Genomic DNA, 21362 nt, shown 5'->3' on the forward strand with positions numbered 1-21362 from the left:
ATAATCATTTTGATGTTTCTAGGCTGGTAGAATTTAATCGCGTTTAACATAAATATCAATAAAGTATCTACTTAAAATAAAGATACTTTAGACTTCAGAATTTCCACGCGGATGAAGTCGCAGGCGTCCGCTAGTTTATTAGAAATGTCATTCAATAAATATAATTATAAAAGTTAAATGGCAACATTACAAAGATCGCGTTCGCAATTTTTTTGGCACGTCACAGCCGCGTCATCATGTCTCCGTGTCTGCTTTTATCGCTTGGGATTTAATTTATTCGGCATTATCACATCTTATCGAAACGTTTTTATGTGGACTGTAAAGTTAAGACTGTTAAGAAAATAAAATTTAAGATGGAGTTGTTAAGGCAGATGTCCCATACACAGTTCCTGTTTCCCGCAGCAGCTGTGGCAGTTGTTCTAGTGTGCGCTGCTCTTGTATTTATATTCGGTTTCCACACGGCCGAGCAGCCGCAGTTCGATAAGTTACCACTGGTTGTCGATGACAAGAAGTCCACCAACAAGAAAAGGAAAACCAAGGAAAAGGTGAGCGCTCTGAACGGTGCGGTACAACTGTGCTCATTTTATTTTTAACCTTAAACATATGTTTAGAAAACCTTACAAGAAATATAAATCCAATTATTTCAAGAATACCATTTAACTGAGCATATGATTTTTACAGTTTTGATTCCTAAATATCTTTGTTTTTTTTTTATTTTTCTATAACCTACCTAAAACTGGACTTTCTTAATTTTAGAAAACTTCTCCTAACCGTGTGTCAAATGATGATGCGAAATCAAAGAGTGAAACTGCCAAGAAGTCACCAGCAAAGGAGAAAAAGGAAGAGAAAGTAAAAGATGTTGAAAAGCCCAAGCCCAAGGAGAAGGTTGAGGTTAAAGTTGTTAAAAAGGAAGCCCCTGCTGAAGCTAGAAAAGGAAAGAAGAAGGCTGCAGTTGAGACTGAGAAGCCGGCTGATTTTGATGACGGCCTGTGGGAAGAGGTGCCAAAAAAGAGTGATAAGAAAAAAGTGAAAGGCCCTGAAGAGAAAGAAAAGAAGGAAAGCCCTTCTAAGAAGAATAAGAAGAAAGTGAAAGAAGCAGATGTTGATGTCACCCAGCCGGAACAGAAAGAAACAACTGTTGAGACCATCAAGGTGTTGAGCGCAGAGGGCCCGGATGTTGATGAGGACTCGGCTAGAGCTTTGCAGGCTCAAGTTGAAGAGCTACAAAGAGTCCTTAAGGAGGTAATGAAATTAATTGTATTTTAATTTTAGGAAACAGGTATGCTATTAACTAATTTACTATTTGATGTGGTTGGTGCATATTTGTCTTAGCTTTCTTCTTAGAAATCTTGATATTATATAAATAAATTATACATATAAGTATATAAAAATAAATAACTTAAGCTATGATAATGAAGTAATCAGCATACTCTATTGCAAATACAGTAGCTGCTTAACTGGATGAATTAATTATTTTTGTCATTAAGCATTGAGATAATGAGAAATCCTAATAATTGAAAGTATGCAGAAAATACCCAAACTTTTCATAGCTGTTTCCAAGGCCTGATATAGTTCTTAGGTAAAGTGTCAAGAGTTTGAGGAGTATGAGAGACTATGATTTATGAAGATAGGTTGTAGCAAGGTGTGGGTGACAGTTACCGTATGACATTCATAATGTGTAATATTATCATGAATTGCGGTGAACTTTCAAGAGCAAAATTAACTGTCACCTGCACCTTGCTTGTAATAGCAGTCAGAACAATCTCAAATCTGCACAGTTAGTTTTTGTTGCAATACAATCTTTTTATTTTGATAGGCTGAATTGCGTGACCAGGGCCTGTTGGGCACCACAGATGAAGATGAAACCACAGAGAATGAACTGACTGAAGTCAAGGATCTCAGAAGCAACAAGAAGATGGAAAATAAAGAGAAGCAGAACAAGAAGAAGGCTAGTGAGGTGAGTTAGAATGGAGTGATTTTTATTAATTTTTTGTGGGTGTTTTTTTATCTGACATACTTGTCATTGTACTTATGTGTCATATAAAATATTGCCTTTCTTATATATCTGTCTCTACATTGTAGATATAATGATATCTGCATACTAAGTTTAATGGTTTTAAAGTACCAATTCAATTGAATTACATTATTTTACCCATTATAACAGATGTGCCTAATCTACACTAATCTATACTAATATTATAAAGAGGTAAAGTTTGTAACAATTTTTTGAAATGGGGTAATCTTCGGAACTACTGGACCGATTTTAAAAATTCTTTCACCAGTAGAATGCTACGTTATCGGGGAGTGCTATAGGCTATATTTTATATTTCTATCATATATAACTACTCAGATATCGCGGGTTTTCTCTTACAGGTCAGACCGAAAAACTTACTTATTCGCATGCGCTGCCTCAACCATTGCGCATAACTGAAATAAATGTATGGAGGCTTTTTGAACCTTTAAAAGTTCTACAAAAAAGTCCGCGACACCATATATCTATCTTTTATATTTTAGCAGATATAGTACCTTTAGTACTTTAATAAATTATTTAAATTTTAAACTAAGGTTTACGTCATTATTTACACAACTAAACTTAAATCCTTATCAAAATAAATGATTTAATAATCACAAGGATATTATAGAGATAAGATTTGCCCTTTACAGTATGTTAATTAGTTATATAGTTTCGGAGATAATATAAAATTTCTGAAAGTCGCAGAAATGCCGCTATATGACGCCCCGCGGTTTCAATTACGTGGTTCCCGTTCCCGTATGAATATGAGGACCAAACATAGCCTATGACACTCGCAAATAATGTAGCTTTCTATTGGTAAAAGAATTTTCCAAATCGGTCCAGTAGATCCAGAGATTACCCCCGACAACCACACAAACTTTACCTCTTTATAGTATTAGCATAGAAGTCGCTTGGGAAATTATAGTCTTTTGGTCATTGCACGACGCACAAAAGGCTGGACCAATTTTGCTGAGGGTAGGGATAGGATAGAGGTAGGGAAGGAGTAGGATAGAGGTAGGGTAGGGGTAATTTAGGGAAAGTGTAGGGTAGGGTAGGGTGGGGTACGGATAAGGTAGGGGTAGTGTAGGATAGGAGCAAGGTAGAGGTAGGGGAAGGATATGGAACATATAGGGTAGGGGAGGAGTAGGATAGGGGTAGGGTACGGGTAGGGTAGGGTTAGGGTAGGGATAAGGTAGGGGTAGGGAAGGGTTAGGATTAGCGGTAGGGTCGGAGTAAGGTAGGGGTAGGGTAGGGGTAGATTAGGGGTAGGGTAGGATAGGGTATGGATAGGTTACGGGTAGGGTTAGGGTAGGGTAAGGTGGGGGAAGGAAGGGTAAGCATTAGCGGTAGGGTAGGAGTAAGGTAGGGGTAGGGTAGGGTAGGGTTGGGTAGGTTTACGAGCAGGGTAAGGTAGAGGTAGAGAAGTTTACATCAATTTTTACGCGGACGAAGTCGCGGGCGTCCGCTAGTATTCTATAAAGAAACTACTGGATCACTTTGAAAAATTCATTCACCAATAAAAAGCTACATTATCTGGGAGTAACATAGGCTATATTTTATCCCTGAGTTCCCACTGGAGTGGGAACTATGCAAACAAACCTGCATATAAATAACTTCTTACTACTTCACACACAAGATATATTCATGGATGGATTTCACAGAGACACAGCACCCCTGACCTAGAGAACAGATTTATATAACCAGCCATGATGCCATAAAATGTACAGAGAAGTCTAGCTTCTGAAAAAAAAAAAGATCTTTTTTTTTTATTATTCTGTAGCCCTTGACTACAATCTCACCTGATGGTAAGTGATGATGCAGTCTAAGATGGAAGCGGGCTAACTTGTTAGGAGGAGGATGAAAATTTACACTCCTTTAACAACCTTAACCTTTAAAAACAGAAAAGTGGCTGTTATGAGCCATGATGGCAAATAACAAAAAAAACTAACTACTTTTGAATGAACAGAGCTTATCTATAACCTTTCTTAATGAGTACTGTTTAACCAACAAATAAATTAGAAATGAAGGTAGAAAACGCATGTCATTTCAAAAACGCATGCATGGTTTGTTTATGTTTGATGGGAAAATGTTTTGTGAAATGACTAGTGATTTATATCCTCATTTTTAATTTGTTTGTTGGTAAAAAGTACACATCAAGAAAGGCCTGTGGTATAGTTAAATATTATAAGTCTGTGGATACATTATTTGTTAATGTGATTGTAAAATTGCTACTTTAAAATTCCAGGCAAGTGCTGTAGCTAAAGCTGCAAAGGCTGAAGAGATGGAGAGCCCTGATACCTCAGAGAAACAAGAAGACAAACCGGCCGGCCCAGTGTTTGACGAGCTTGGAGGTAAGATTAGTGTAATACACAGAATGTTGAAATAATTTTATTTTTGCCTACCTATTTCTAACACCTTCTATTTCTGAACTGATTTTAATGTCAATTATGACTGTTTGAAAGAATTATTTTTTTATTTCAATTAGTAGAGTTTTGATAATTTTCAGTTAGAAGATTATGTCAATCATTGCTTTATGGTAAAGTACAGTTTGTTAAATCCTTCTCTCAAATTTATGGAAAACGGTTGTTTCCTTATTATTTTCATGGCACTTTTTACCAATTTCTTTCTATATGATAAAAGAATTAGCCAAATTGTTCGAGACATAATTGAGTTGATTCTCCACTCATTACATGCCTCTTTTTATTTTTATGACATAACATAATTTTTACCTTTTGTAGTATAAAACTTAACAAAGTCGATTCCAGTTAATAAACATAATTGTTGGTCAAAGGTTATCACAACAAAGGTCACACTTCTCAGTGCACAAGGTTATTTCATTTGTACATTGTTGCAGATACTTGGACAGACGCTAAAGTAGCTAAAAAGGGCAAAAAGAAGGCTCGCAAAGAGTGAAGTGTTACAGGGTCTGGGGGCGCTGCCCCTCGCTAGCTCAATGCAATCACATCACTCGTAAAACTACAAAATGCGAACACAGATGACAGAGTTGCCAAATACCCTCTTTGGTCCATACTTCAAAAACGATATGCGGATGCTTGTTATGTATTTGCAAAGTGATCAAATCTTCAGGGCTGCCTTTGAGACATTTGTCGATTTCCTTTGAATCACTTTCCTTTAACACTTTTCACAAATAAATGTATATTTGCAAAATTTATTTGACACAGTTAATAATGTACGCTGACATCATCATAATTTGTTCACATAATATAGATATGACATGATTGATTAATAATTCTAAAAGATTTAATAAAGCATATGAGTTGTAGTTATAGCCTTTTTGTGATTAATTATGCAATATCTAGAAAGCAATATTTATTAATATAAATTAAATACAGTCTGTGTTGATGTTTATATCTTGTTAAAAATACTAAGGATAATAATAAAGGAATGTTTTAATTAATTTGTCGGGCCTAATTCATCTATGTGTGCTATTTTTCTCTATATTAAGCGGACTGCAATTCTAAAATTTATTCAATATATTATTATTAATGATTAATTAATAATTAATTATTATTATTGTTATGACATGATACTTAAATTTAGCTAGTAATGAATATTACAATCAGATGAAAAATATTTTTATTGATAATAATTCTATAATATTATGATTGTGAATGTGACATTTCAATTGTAGTTTTATTTATGGTGTGAATTTGTTTATAAATATTAAGTTTTTGAAACTATGTCTGTTCTTACACATACTTACGTCCATGTTTTAGTTGCATATTTTATGTTATGACTTGTTTTTTCGTAATAATTTAATTATTGTTTTTCATTGAAGCATAATAGAATTTGTTTTTATATGTTTAAAGAGTCATATTTTTTACTCGGAATCTGCAATACTTTTTCGGTGTTCTTACTGTACAGGGTCGGTATTGTGTGGACGGCTATTTTCCTGAGTTTTCAGGAATATATGTAAATGTGTGTATCAACTGCGATATGTGTAGGGTCCCTAACATAGCATTTATGTAGTATAAACTAATAAATCTTCATAATAATAATATTAGAACTTCTGGTGCTTGTAGTGTTAAGTGTCTTGACTCCATTCCATTTGTGTGTATTTTGTCCTTTACTAACGTATTTAAAATTCCATTATATTTACTTTCATTAATTGTGTTGTATTACAGCAAATTTGTAGACCATGAATTGAACCATAGACTAAATTAAAGTTTTTAGTTATTGGGAATAAACAACTAATGCGGATTTTCCGTCCATATTATCTATGTTTCCTTAGAAAGCTACTCGTTTTTTATTTGTATGTTTTAAAAAACCCACTCGGTCCTGTAATTACATGCTACAAATCACTTATAAGAATTTCAGTAGGCACGCTCGATAAGTAGGTGTAACAAAAAAGACAAATTGAGATTATAATATTTAACAAATGTATGTAACAAATATAATTCATATACTTACAGAAATATTTTGTATACTGCCTTAATGTGCCTGTCTTGCCTCTGGCAAGGCCGAGGCAGTAAACTTTTTTTATAACTTCGATGTGGAAGGTAATAGGTGCAGTTTGAGCAAGTATTTTCACAGGACCATACATACCGTTGTTATTGGTCAAATGTACCGAAACATCAATGTTTTATTGCAGATTCCTAACTAGTGTAATTAGGTTTAAGTATAATATATTAAGTCCTCGAAATATTCAAATTTGTGAATTGAACACTATTTTGAATTTTAAACCGTTCGGAAAATAATATTATTACAAATAATAATAGTATAGGACCGACAACATCGATATCAATAGTTACGTTTCGAATTCTTGAAGTTATAATATGGGTACGTCGGCTGTGTATGGTTTTACCATTTCTATAGTCGAAGGCATGACATGATAATCTAATAATGTAGCGCAATCTAAAAGATCTTGGCCCAGTTTTTTTTTTTATTTGTTCTTTATAGTTTTTATACTTTCGTTCTTTATCTTGTGATATCGTTACGTGTCAGAGGATAATTTGTATTACTATGCAATAGTAAAGTTATCTTGAGATTTCTGTTGTAATTGCAAAATTCCTCTGAATGTCTCGTATGTCGTGGTTGTGATTTGTGACCACTGGACAATTGTACATTGTTATGTATTTCTATCGGGGAGTTTATTGTAATTTGAAGAAATTTGTAGATTTTATATTTTTCGTTTGTTTCTGTTTCTTTGAAATTGTGCTCAGATTTTTATTACTTTACATTGTACTTAGGGCCTAAAATTTACATTAAAATGTATAGAAACTCTGGTTAATGTAGCGAGTTTTCATTAACAAGTGCATTATATCATTGGTACGTTAGATTTAAAGATATATTTTTTGGCTTGGTATACATAGTTTTATAAAAAATTGTTCGCGGCGTTGTCGGCCGCGGATAGATGGATTTATCATTAATATAAATACTTCGTATCTTCAGAGTGTTGTCTATAGGCTCTCAAAGTATAATGAATGTGTAATATAAATATTTTTTTAAAATCAATAAAGAGTGATATTAATAATAGTTTGTATTATTTAGCTCCTTTTAATTTGGGTCAAAATTTTTAGCACGAAGTTAAATAATTAAATATTTTGGTCACCTTCTTGTTATTTTTTCAAGTTAATCATTTAAAATCTAAGAAATAAACATTTCTGTGGAAGTAGGTGTTTAGTTTAGAACTAATTTCTCATAAGTTTTTTTACTGTTCTATCCATAAATTAATACAAGTTAATATTTCGATATTTTATTAGTGTAAATAACAGTACAAAATGAGATACATTTTATGCAAAATCAATTAAAACTACCGACTAGATAATTAGTATTATTACCTACTTATTATATTTTACATATTATTATTTTTGAGAATCTTAACGGTATATGTACAGTCAGCATCAAATAAATTAAGTGTGTTTGATGTCTTCGAATAAAGTAAATTAAAGCTTAATTACCTATACGACGAAACATTGGCGTGGTGGCAACACCTGAGGACCGCGACGTACTTATTGTATGGGGCCGGTATATATAATAATTCTGTAGAGATGTAAATTCTGAACATGAAATATGTTTCGAAAATAACTATCAGGGGGTGTTTAGTGATCGATACTGATGCCAAAAATGCAATCAGTAAAATTTTCGTCTGTCTGTCTTTGACTCAATTATTCTTCATGCTCCTGGGCAGGTTATAGTATACTTTTCCTTATCCTACGATCAATAGGAGCAGAGCAGTGAAGGGAAACGTTGGGAAAACTGGAGAAGTTACTCCATTTTTACAGTTATGCTACAGTAAGGGCTGCATTAAAAAGGTCTAAGGGCGGGCGTCCGCTAGTATTATAATATTATCTACCTATTCTCTCACTTAATAAACATCAGGTGCCGACTGTACATTTTTTTTTCTATAATAAATAGGTATATACAAAAATCAAATAATTACCGCATAAATAAAAATGTTTCAAGTTATATTAATATCAGTACGGCAGAGTGAGTTTCATTGAGAAATTATTTTCCTAATTTTTAGGTAAATTATATCTATACAATTTGTATCGACATCTTACACCTAGTTATATTCATATCCAGGCAGTGAGAAGTTAGAGACTAGAGTTACTTTTCTATAGCGATAATTTCCTCAAAACAAAAGAGTCCAAATGAGTATAATTATTTATGTAGGTATAAATAGATTGCAAGTAACTGCGGAAAGAGGTTTTACTAAAGGGGCAGTACAAAAAATCTTTTTAACAAAAAATTTAACCAACTTTAAAGATGCATTACTCTAAAAAATTAAAAATATCATCGTACCTTTGTCCTTTCTACTGATCGGTTTGAAGGCGGTGCCAAAAATTTCAAAATGAATAAGCACCGCCTTCAAACCGCCCAAAAAATCATCTTTGAAGTCGGTTAATTTTTTGTTAAAAAGATTTTATTTTTCTATTTTTAGTGTGTCATAGCATATTGACCGTAAACGCCACAGTATGAGCAACTTCGTTCATTTATTTCAGTTATTTTAACACAAAACTAAAAAGTAAAAATTAAATGGGATCAATCTGGAATGTCTTTCGAACATGAAAATAATTGGTTAATAAATAACGAAGTTATGAGGTATCTTTGACACCAACAGCTATTTTTTAACCGAATTAAAAAAACACCGTATCCTACCTACTTCACATAATTAAGTCAAATCGCATTTATGTAATGTTGTTGCATGTATAATTAATATATAGGTATAGTATAGACCTGGCGTACAAAAAACTGTGGAAAGAGGTTTTACTCAAATAACGAATAGCCTTAGTGGACATTGCTAGAAAGTAATGTATGTGTATTTTGTAGGTACTAATGGACCAGTAAACCATAAGGCAACAGTCATTTTAGAAGAGCCCTTACTGGGTGTTGTTAGAAGTTTCTAATGTTCAGTATCGCTTCTAGCTCCAGATTTATTAGCGTTGGGCTTCTGGTACGCGGGCGCGGCGCTCTTGCTGCGTGGCTTCCGTCGTGCCCGGCGCCTCACGCGTTTCAGCTTGCCCATCTGCGCTTGAGGGAGTTGAGCTCTGGTGCTCTTCGCGGCCACTTCTAGCTTCAACCGAGCGAACATATCGTAGTTGGTAATGGCACACATTTTACCTGAAACGTACAAAGGGTAAGTTCAGTTTTCTTCAGACATTAATTTGAATCGATTCATTCGTTATGATTATTAGCCAAGTAGTACCTAAATACTACTGGACATAATGGTCATAAGTAAATAAAGTTGAAAACTCAAAATGCTACGTGATTTATAAACGCCTGCTTAGTTTTTTTAGCCATTGATGTAGTCGAAAAGTGAACCAGGCTCCAGGCTGAAGATTAACATTTACTGCTTGTAATGATTTTTTTGTAGGCCTGACCCGGGTTTCGAAACCTAGATCTCATAGTCCGTAGCTGAACCAGCTCACCACGGGACCAATGAGGCAGTTATTATTATAGCTTCATTACAATTCCGTAGGTTACAGTTAGCAAATGATAAGTTAATTCAGTGCAGCGTAACAAATTAACGGTAACGAATAATCGGGAAGCACAGAGCACCCACCATTGCAGTACTCTTCACCGCATTCGGTGCATGACACGATGCGTGTCTCCGTCACACCCGACCGGGTCTTCGTTTTTCTGATCATGTTGTTTTTCGCGTATTCTCTTTTGTCCCTTGCTCTGGTTTTCAATTCGGATTTGCCTAGCTCTACTAATCTGTAAAACAGGCAATGATATTTTATACTAGAGGCGGACAAATGTGCGTAATTGTCTTAAATTCATTTGGTCACTTATTAAACAGTGAAAGTTATTTAAACACATAATACCTAAATATTGTCTAAAATGTCGAGTTGTGTGTTTAGGAAGTGTAGGTACAAATTAGATACTTATAAATAAATACTCCACTGTTCGCACTCGCACAGATGCGAACAGTGGAGTCGCTAAATTCTGATCACTTTTTGATGATTTTCTAGGTATATAGTATAAAATATAATCATTGAAGCTGAAGTGGCAATGGGCGGGGCACATAGTTCGAAGAGCCGATGGACGTTGGGGTCCAAAAGTGCTGGAATGGGGACCCCGCACTAGTAAGCGCAGTGTTGGTCGACCCCCCACCAGGTGGACTGACGACATCAAGCGAGTCGCAGGGATACGCTGGATACAGGTGGCTCAGTCTCGTGATGTTTGGAAGTCCCTACAAAAGGCCTATGTCCTGCAGTGGACGTCCATCGGCTGATATGATGATGATGATGAATCATTGTTTTGGTTAATTTCATGTTAACTTGGTAGTACCATTTAAAGTTAACGTATCGTACTAACACCATTTGTATGTTTGTACTTACCTGTTAAAATATTCTTCATCTAGTTTAGACTTTGGTCTTATAGACGTAAGCATTCGCCATTCAATAGGGACAGCACAAAGTTCTTCGAATTTCAATCCCCGCATTTCCACTGGTATAGGATCCATGAATGTAAATTGTTTTTCTTCGTAACCCCTAGTTCCTAATTTCTCGTAGGCCTTGATCTCCTTTTTCGATGTTTTAGTTTTTTGATCGGGTTTATCTTTAATTTTTACATCCTCAGCTTTAACCTTTGTAATTACATATAATAAATATTATGTAAAACAAAATTAATTTTATTTTCAAGTAACATTATAACAAACCTTCTCTGGTCTTGTTTTAAAATCCGGCACTTTGTCTAGAACTTCTCGATATTCTTCAGCTGTATTTATTACAACTTTAGATAAATCTAACATAGGCGCTTCATCTTTCTTTTTATCAAACAAATCATCAAGTTTAGACATGTCTAATACAAATTCACAATAAAATGTAACCGAACGTCTTTGTGTTCTAGAATATGATTATGGACTACTAAGGTGCTATCGATTTAACATCCGAAAGCTTAAGAAAGCAGCGACTGTTAGATCAATAACTGACAAACATGGGTTCCTTCGCGTCGAAGAATAATTATATAAAAATGTATCAACACTTAACTACTAAGATTTATGTGTGCCCATTAATTAAAATACTTATAAATTTTAAAGTTTCAACTTTGATATTAAGTTCTCTTGGTCCTCTGTTTTTTCATTGATATCTTTTTTGAACATACTTATTCTATCACCATTTCTTCTTGGGTTATCTAGATCGCTCAAACAAAATTTAGAAGTTCTTTCGTTTACATCATCTGACCATAATTTTCGACTTCCGTATTTATCATTTATAAACTTTTGAGATAAAGTAAGTCTTTTCGAAGGTGATACTTTAGGTGATTTTTTATGTTCTAGTTTTACGTCCCCTGTTATTTGAGCTAATGATGTAAATTCAGGAACAGTATTATTTGCTATATCACATGAATTACTTGTTGTGAAATCTAGACTACATCTTTTATTTCTCCAGTAGGATTGACTTAACGAGTGTCTTTGCTTTACTTTATTGTTAGTGTTTTCACTTCTTGTCTGTGGACTTGGGGATCGACTATCTTCACTTGATTGCGAAATATATTGCCTTACTTGAGGTCGATATTTTTGTCGAATTTTCCTTTTTTGGGTATAGAATGGATCTTTTTCGCTTTGTTTTTTATATTGTGCCACAGGTCTATTTGCGCCCCACTTAGGACGATTTTCAATATCTTTTTTGTACCTTTCTTCTGATCGTAAACGTCGATCTTTTTTTGTACTGCTGCGGTGATCTTGAGGCGCATTCTCGTCAATATTTGGGTTATGCTTATCAATAATTCTTTCGATTTCTTCTTTTTCTACTCTTTCGTAAAATGGTGTACATATAAATTCTGTATCAGTCTGTGTAAATACATCCTTTGTTCTTAGGGAACGATATTTACTAGGTGTGAGTATTTTTTGAATCTCACCGAGTTCATGAATATTTTCAATAGAATTTAATGACATACTGTATACATTTTTATTTTGAGGTACTAATACTGCTAGTTGTATATTATTTGATTGGCCATTTACTATTTCAGTAGCACTGGTTATTCCAATTGGCACAATATTAAATTGATTATCCGTTAGAGTAAGAGGTGGCACATTATGGATAAACAAATTTAAATTACTGGCTGCTATAGATCTAGGCGAATTAAAGGCAGTAGTTTGTTGTGAGTTGTTTTCTTTTTGACTTGCTGCTGACTGAACGTTATAGGTTCTATGAGTTTTAGATGGACTACAGCTTTTTGTGGGACTCGCCTGTGCTGCCTCACATGGAATGGAATCATCGATCTTGTCGTTCCCGCTTGCTTCATCAACGGAAATTGTTCGTCTATAAAAACTAAATTTCTTCTCTTTATCTTGTTTTGCTTTCTTTTCCGCATCTTCAAGTGCTTTTTTCAGTGTTTCCAATTTGCGTTGCTCGAGAAGTTGTTTTTCTTTACATCGTCTTTTTTCTTCTTCGAGTCTTAATCTATCTTCTTCTTGTTGTTTCTGTATTCTTAATTCTTCTATGCGTTCTTCCCTCAATTTTCTTTCTCTCTCTTCTTGTCGTAGTTTCTCTCGTTCCTCTAGTTGATTCAGTATAGCAGATTGCAGTTCTAACGCTTTGATACGCTTATTTTCTCTTTGAGCTTTAATTTCTGGTTCTAATGGGGCATTTTGTCCTCTTAGGAAAGTCCTAAAGAAAAGTCATTGTTAATAAATTATACACAGGTAAAATAATACTGTACATCTTTTAAAATTTTATTCATACCTTCCTTCATCGCTACCGTTAAAGGACGATCGATCGCAGTCGAGTCCAGAATTCGTAGAACTTCTTTGGTCGATGACTAGTACATCGGACGCGCTATCGATCATGTTCAGTCCACGCTCGACCCATGATGGCGTACCCCTCTTTTGATTTGGCATCTAAATATATTTTCATATTTTAACACATTTTCAAGGCTTTTTAATCGAATATAATATTTAAATTGGGTTGTAGAGTTTTAAATATGTAGCAATTGGTTACTTGTTACTTATTTTAAACAGTTGTAACGATAAAATATGAAATTTGTTGATTTGTTTGAATTAATAAATGGTAAATATTTTTATTTTATTTTATTTTTGCTAAATATATTTGAGATGTTTTTCTATGTTTTCTTTTACAAGAATCGAAAGTTCGACACAGCCGGTCAACGGTGACATTATTTAAACATAACCAGCTGTTTACGAGTGTATTTCAAGTAATATGCTGCATAAAATCAGTAAGTTTTATAATACTTTTCCAAAAACTGTCAAGTAGTCAATTTTTATGTATTGGTTCAATACCTGAGGCAGTCTCTCAGTGGGGGCAGTGGGTTCCCACAGCCTGCCGGTAGCGACGCCCCGGTCCCCCCAGCGCGGTCGCCCCTCCTCAGGGCCGGATGTGCTCCGAGCAGATAAAGCACCGTCCGTCATACCTGACCGCCCGCTTGAAGGTTGTTTCCTGATGCCAACATATTTACTATAGTTAGGCTTTCCGTTACTTCCTTTTAGAAGCTACGGTTGAAAGGAAGGGTAGACTATCAAGAATGATCTACGTATTATTTTATTTAAAATAGAAAAAAAAAAATTCTTTTTTTTCATTCTTACCAAGTTAGCCCATGACTACAATCTAGCCTTGTGGTAAGTGATGATACAATCTAAGATGGAAGCGGGCTGACTTGTTAGGAGTAGGATAGACACACTCTTGACATACTAGACGACATCGTACCGGATTGCTAAATCGCTTGGCGGTACGTCTTTGCCGGTAGGGTGGTAACTAGCCACGGCTGAAGCCTCCCACCAGCCAAAATGAGTATGAGTATAAGTACCTACCTAATGAAAGTTAGTAATTAACCTTTAAATCTGTCTTTGATATTCTAGATCACGCAATTATTCGTTTATGCTGTGGACTAAACCCAAATAGTTAGTAAAAAACATGTAAAACTAGAATGCCACAAAGTACAATGACCGGCGGTAGGTAAGTATAGTCTAATCGCCAACGGCTCACTGCCCGTAGAGTTTGTGTATTTTATTAATCAGGGTCAAACGGGGATGGCCTGAATTCAAAATAACAAAGCGTATAAGTAGGTACCTTTAGGAAAATAGGGTAACAAAATAATAAACGCCTTAGATCTGAGCTACGATAAAACAAAAATGTTATTTGAGTTAGATAGATTTACAAATATTTCTTTAATAAAAATTGCAAAGCAAGAATTTTATTTCATAAAGGTTAAACGTTATTGTAAAACACAAGGGTAAGTTAGAACCTACAGTCAGGAATCGAAGAGAAGCTAATAAAGGCATAATAGGCCGACTGAACAGATGTTTAATAAGTTTCTGTGTCATGTTATAGATCCTACTAATATTATAAACGCGAAAGTTTGTATGGATATTTGTTACTCTTTAACGCCGCAAACGCCGCAACTACTGAACCAATTTGGTTGTTAAAATGAAGATAGATAATACCCTAGATTAACACATAGGCTACATTTCATCCCGGAAAATCCATAATTCCCATGGGATTTGTGAAAAACTAAAAACCACGCGGACGACATCGCGGGCTTCCGCTTGAATGTTATAATGATTAATGATAGATATGTTTAGATATTTACCTGTTACTTTTTCCGTTTTCTTGCCAGGCGACAACATTATCATTTCTATGATTAAGGTGTCCCCTATGGAACGATTCGCACTGGTTCTTGATATTTATTGTTTCACTACCGTATCCGGAAGTGTCACCTTCTGCATCTTCGTCGTAAAACGCGAATCTATTGGCGCTCGACAGGTTTCTGTTTAAAACCTCCTTGTGTCTTCTATCTTCTAGAGATTTATTCAGTTCTATATTGTGTATTGGTGGTAGGCTCGGACTTCTGTGCCGTTGTATCGGCTCCTGGTACTCGTATGAGGACTGTTTGTGCAATTCGAGAGAACTCGCGAATTGGTTTCGCACTTGCAAACGGTTAGTGTACCGCTCGCCTGATCCCCATGGTAGATAAAGGTGTGACATCTCCTCTGTAAACCAAAACACCAATTTAATACTTTCGAAACGTGACTAACTGCTTGCAGAACCTTACATGACGAAAGTCGTTTGGGAATGAGGGAGTCATTTGTTCGTTAATGAAATGAAAAATATCCATAATACGTACAAATTTTTCCCCCTTAACGTGGTTACTTAAGGTTTTTTAAGCTTTATCGATAAAGCAATACAATTGGAAGAATGCATGCCAACAGAATGTGAAGTATTTTACAACTGCCTTCTTAATATTCCGTAGATAATCTGCACGACGACGTTACAAGAATTCAAGTTATTTTTTGTGGCATTGGTAATTTGGTATCTACAAAAAGTAATTATTAATTAACCAGTTAATGTAGAAGGGTCGGGTACTATAGTATAAAATCAATATTGCATAGGTAAATCGTAACGAGCTTCGTGTATTACCTATGCAGTACCTAACGCCAGCCATACACGGTCAAGTCTAGCGACAAATCTGCAGGACGCAGGGCAGTGAAAATATATCGAAATATCTAATACTTACAAATCATTCATCATTGTTTTGTCGGCAATTGCCATTACCAGCAGGTAGTTTGGGAAATAATCGTGTCAAGACTTGCCGTCGCAGTCATGTCTAATGACTTTTTGAGAATCGAGTGGTATCTTGAACAGTGGCATAAAAACTATGCCCACATCCTTAAGCGCGCTGCAAAATGGATGGTAAGCTAGATCGTGTGTGGTTGGCGTTAGCTACATTCGATATGCCTACTCGTAGCTGGCAGCTTGCATCGTTTATTTCCTTGGAAGCGTTTTGTTAACTTGTATTTTGTTTATATTCCCAGTGTAAAATGTAAAGTGGCGCTTATTTAACAAATTCTTCTTGCTTCGTTGGTCTAATTAGCAGAATATTTTAAGACCGTCAACAAGATTGACTAGACAGTATATTTTGTTAGCCGCCACGCTTTCGTGCGCAATAAATTCACGAGAGAACGTTTTTGTTATATATTTATTATTTTATCGCTACGCTAAGTTTATGTAATGGTAATAGACGAACACTACTATTGGTAGTAGTAGCACTTCCATGGATGAGCTATGTCATAAAGAGCCCTACTACTACTGCCAAATAGGTACGAGTACGTACATACTAAAGATATAAGTACATCTTTATCAAATGGACTGAGATTAACGAAACTATAGAGAAACATTTACTTATATTTAAAACTAGCGGTGAAATTACAGAAGGTAAGCCGTCCCAAAAAGAAGGAAATTATACATAGCACTTGATACAAATTCCGATTTCTCACACATCCACATCCATATGTATTCATTACAGTATGTACCTAATATGTATATATGAATTTTTAAAAGGTAACCTGGAAGGAATCGGCCTATATGGACTCATCGCCGCTGGCGTAAGATTATGTCCCGTATTTTTATCATCCTACCTACATATTGTACAAAAAGTGAGGCAGATTAGTCTCATTCTTGTTCTCTTTTCACAAGCAGGTGATTATCATAACGTAATTATCATGGCAAATAAATTATTTTCACCGTCACTCTTAATAAGTTGAAAGCGTGTGTTAAGTAATCGTTATGCGTTAAAAGGATGCTTCCTGTATGATTTAATTAAGCTGTTAAAAACATTATTGTTACGAAAATCAGAGCTGATGTCGAAACGAGCGCAGAGTTACTGAATATTTGAATAGTTAAGATAATATTGAGACGTTATACAGGGTGATTCGGTCTTTAGTGCGGATATTTTTTTTCGTGGTTCTGTATCATTAATAGAATATAAATCTACAAACAGTTCGATACATTTTATGTAATTTTTTTTTTAATTTATGTCTCTAAAATAACAAAATAATGTACATATTATTACTAAACAAGATATATTCAGCTTAAAAGTGATCTGGTGACGTCCTTTAGGTATCAAACGAAAATAAAATAAACGCACAATAGGGTGACCCTAAAATTCTGTTCAAAAGTAAATAACTTTAGCTAACGATAATTTTGTTATTTTTGAGTTAAAAAAAAAAAGAAAAAATACGTGATCATTAAATTTTGTTTATGTACAAAATATAAAAATATCCGCACTAAAAAAAATTTCTTCCTGTATAATTTGGCTGTTATAAAGGATGGTCAAAGAAACGTGATTCGTGCCGGACTACATGGAAAACCTCGTCTCAGGTATCTGAGAAACTAGCGGACGCTCGCGACTTTGTCTGCGTGAAACTAGATGTAAACTTTCAACTACTACCCTACCCTACCCTACCCTACCCTACCCTACACTACCCTACACTTACCCCTACCCCTTTTTAAATTTTTTCTGCCATAAGAACATTCTCCTGACAATAACAAACACATAAAAAAAACAATGAAATCGGTCCAGCCGTTCACGCGTGATGGCGTGACCAAGGAAAATATGGATTCATTTTTATATATATAAAAATAAATGTAGACATTGGATTGAAATTTTCGAGCTTAGACGATTATCAAAAATCAGTTGCTAACCTATTATGTTGTGTTTTGTGATTAAGCAAGCAATAAGCATACAATACAATACTTTCAATAATAAGATACAACGCAAATGTCAGTATGATGTAACCTTAGATACATATATATAGGTGTCAAAGGGTGTAACACTATTATTATATAGGAGCGCAATTAAGTTAGTATATTTTCAAAGTTTCATGTAGAATCTAAATTTAAGTAAGCACTAATGTATATAGGTACGTATAGGTATGAAAGGGGAAAACATTTAGTACAACAGATAATAAGAATTAGTAACAATGGTAGTCAATAAATAGGTTTTTATTCAATAGGGTTTTCAAGTGCGAAGTGTCTATGATTGCCGGAAATGGGCAATTGTTATTTTGAATAGGTTTGTGGCGGGAAGTGACATTCACTATTTAGGAGCAAAACTTGCTCAAGTTCGATGCTTGAATGTCAATAAATACTACTATTTTCATACAAATAAATAGGAGCTTCTATGTTTATGTACGATTTATTTTAAAACCTGGGCTACTACAGACTTTCAAAATAATAACTAAAGACTCGAAGCCTCGAAACCAGAGTTATATGAATTATGATAGCGTAGCCATGTGTAGAAAAAAATCAAGTGTAACTGCCATTTAATTACAAAGTATTTTGTAAATTGGGTGCGTGATCGTATAGAATTGTGCCAGAAATTGTAATCCAGATCGAGCTGGTTATAAGAATAGTTTCGATTTCTAAACTCTCAACATAACGATCTGTTGCTAGATTTGCAAGATATTTTGCGGTCAACGTATTACGTTAGCGGCATCTTCTAGATTTTGTAAAGATATGAGTACCTAAGTATTTTATTTTTCAACTAGCTACTTAGATTTTACAAATTTTTTTGGCTTGCGTGGTTTTACTTTCAACAAAAGAGCACAACTGATTTGATAAAGAACTAATCACATTAAATGCTTTTCAATGCAACGGAGTTCGTCGGAACGGATTGTATTCTTTGCAGACATCCTGGTTTATAGAATACCGAGACGGAAGAGTGTCTGCACAATAGGATAGACGCAATACTTTTCAATGACGGGATACTTTTATCCTCTGTTGGCTACAATGTCCTCAGTTTGAGTAAACGTAACTTCTGTTAGGTAATACTGTAAGTTATAGTAAGCCCATAGAACAAGGGTCATATTTGTAATAGTTAAACGCACTGGTAGTTAATTAAGCCTTCTTTACAATGTTTGAAGGCGCTTATGCGTAAACACTTTAAAATACTTAATACTTATAAATGTTAATAGCTATATGTAGGTACCGCTACCGTATAGTAGATGAAGCGATGATGCAGCTTTTGTAAAAAACGATTGCCCTTATGGTACTTATTTCAATGTTGAATTGATGTTAGGTAGGTACCTGCCAGTTATTCTAGAAAAGGGACGTTCATTATATTTTTGTTCTTTATCTGTTTGATATTTTCGTTTTGTCGATCTCACAGATCGATTGACTTGAATGAACCTTGAATTTGAAAAATGCAATTGAAATCGGACACTTGAACTTTCAATGCATTTGCAGACAATATTTATTTACCTAAGTAGGTTACGTGAGATAGGATCACAATAATGTGTAACATGTAGCTAATACTGACCGTTACCTAGTAAACCTTGTAAATAATTTGTGATTAATTATTACAATTAATATATCTGCCTAAATAACCGCTGATTGAATGGTGTAAATTTTAATTATAAAGGCAAGCAAACATAAACCATTCAAAATAAATAATTAAGCTAGGCTAGGTGTGTTTCAAAAATACAAATTAAGCGTAGGGTACATACGTACTCAATAATTGCACCAATTTCTATCAGCGTTTCTTCAACCAAGCGTTTCGTGCTGACCGGTAGACGGTTATGGTGACAATGGTCACTATTTCTGTCTACTAAACCGCGACTGAGTTGTTGCAAAACAGTGCAAAGCTATCTGAATGCGCGCCAGCTACCGCGCGCCACACCGCGTGTGTCGGGAGCACGCACCGCGTACGCACCTCTCTCCTGGGCCCACTGTTGCTTCTTCTGCTGGACTAGCGACACGGGCTTGCCCACCGACAGCATCGCACAATATACATTACACTTTCTAATAGCCCGTATAGCACGCGTTGTTTCCTCCCAACCGCAGCGCAGTTACGGTGCACCGGCTAATGAGTGCTCTGGAGTGCTCTTCAAAACGAGACGCTCGCGCATATGTGGATGCGCGTCGCGCTTCGATTCACTTGTGCACTCATTGTTCGCGTGCACTGTATTCTGTTATATTCAAATAAAACACAATAACAGAGATGTTTATATAGATTTTTTACAATTTACGACCCTCGGTTGCGTTTATCGACGCAACACTGAAATACCCGGCCGCCGCCGCGCGCTCCACGAGCGACGATTCGTCACGAACGTGGTCTAGACATTTTCAGTCCCCATATTTTCAGCACGCAACGTGAATTACTTCAGACGAAAGCCTCGGGAAAGCCTTCGATCGATATTGTCATAGTAACGTTTGTTTTACGTATTAGCAAGGAAATGTGGCTTTTCTCATTTGCATTTAGGCCACCATAAGTTGACACCAAAATTGATATACTTAAGTAGTAAGTAGGTACTTGTACATACGTCTTACCTAATAAGTACCAGTATAAGTGTATTATCTATGCTAATAAGACACAAGTAATCTCATTAGACGTACCCAACTACGTACGTTTAAAATTTTTTACAGTAACTATATTATGGTCTAATTGTTAGTGTACCTACCGCTGCCTTTTTAATATTCTGAAGGCTTACGACAAGGTTTCTTTTTGAAAATAAACTGACTGCTCAATCTACCTACCTACATTATCATTTGACAAGTGAAAGTAGGTACAATTTATGGGATTTTCTCCAGCATTTAAAACGCTGCTTATTATTGCTAACATACCTACCTACCATTCATTACTTTGACTGCTATATCTACACTGAACTAATTGGATGAAAAATTATCTAGCATCTAGATACGTATCAATGTTTTTATATTCAAGGTGGAAAGTGTAATTATTATAATTGCTCAATGTTTTAGCATTAAAATGTTAAGTTATTATATATGTATGTATCCATTACGTAGCTGTAAAGCGAGTATTCTTTGTATTATAGTTAAGACTAGTAGACGCTCTGCGGTTTCACTTGCATAGTTCCCGTTCCCGTGGGAATACGGGGGTAAAATATAGCCTTTTTTTCTCGGTGAAGACGTTTCTAGATTGGTGAAAGAATTTTTAAAATACCTACTTGCAGTAGTTTTTGATTAAAATCATAACAAATAAATCTACAACCTGTGTGACCATTTCAATAATCGATCTTGGTAGTCGGAAAAATACTGTTAGTAGTGGATACGACAAGTGTGGCGGGCGGGTATCGAACCACCACCTCTCGGTGATGAGTCCGGCCATTTTACCGCTGAGCTAT

At 35.1% G+C, this 21362-nt stretch overlaps 3 protein-coding genes across 4 annotated transcripts; 1 reads left to right on the forward strand and 2 right to left on the reverse strand.

Moving 5' to 3' along the window:
* Nucleotides 1-204: 204 nt before the first annotated feature.
* Nucleotides 205-7508, forward strand: LOC112044706 (translation initiation factor IF-2). The gene is made up of 5 exons (XM_024080630.2): nt 205-545; nt 757-1242; nt 1817-1957; nt 4260-4365; nt 4869-7508. Exons 1-5 carry the CDS (start codon nt 354-356, stop codon nt 4925-4927), a joined length of 984 nt encoding a protein of 327 aa, XP_023936398.1. The 5' UTR covers nt 205-353; the 3' UTR covers nt 4928-7508.
* Nucleotides 7509-7720: 212 nt separating this feature from the next.
* On the reverse strand, nt 7721-11297 carry LOC112044727 (uncharacterized). Its single transcript, XM_024080677.2, has 4 exons — nt 11142-11297; nt 10822-11069; nt 10041-10195; nt 7721-9598 (listed from the first exon to the last, which is right to left on the reverse strand). The coding sequence occupies exons 1-4, from the start codon at nt 11280-11282 to the stop codon at nt 9381-9383; spliced, it is 762 nt and encodes a 253-aa protein (XP_023936445.1). The 5' UTR covers nt 11283-11297; the 3' UTR covers nt 7721-9380.
* A 219-nt stretch (nt 11298-11516) lies between these two features.
* LOC112044726 (intersectin-1) lies at nt 11517-20289 on the reverse strand. 2 transcript variants are annotated; one of them, XM_024080670.2, is made up of 5 exons: nt 19931-20289; nt 15032-15431; nt 13725-13881; nt 13171-13325; nt 11517-13095 (listed from the first exon to the last, which is right to left on the reverse strand). In XM_024080670.2, the coding sequence occupies exons 1-5, from the start codon at nt 19995-19997 to the stop codon at nt 11517-11519; spliced, it is 2358 nt and encodes a 785-aa protein (XP_023936438.2). In that variant the 5' UTR covers nt 19998-20289. The 2 variants fall into 2 exon arrangements, with proteins under 2 accessions (XP_023936438.2, XP_023936439.2); XM_024080671.2 differs by having other exon boundaries at nt 19729-20289.
* Nucleotides 20290-21362: the final 1073 nt, after the last annotated feature.

This window comes from Bicyclus anynana, chromosome 15, assembly GCF_947172395.1.
Source record: "Bicyclus anynana chromosome 15, ilBicAnyn1.1, whole genome shotgun sequence".
NCBI classification, from domain to species: domain Eukaryota; kingdom Metazoa; phylum Arthropoda; class Insecta; order Lepidoptera; family Nymphalidae; genus Bicyclus; species Bicyclus anynana.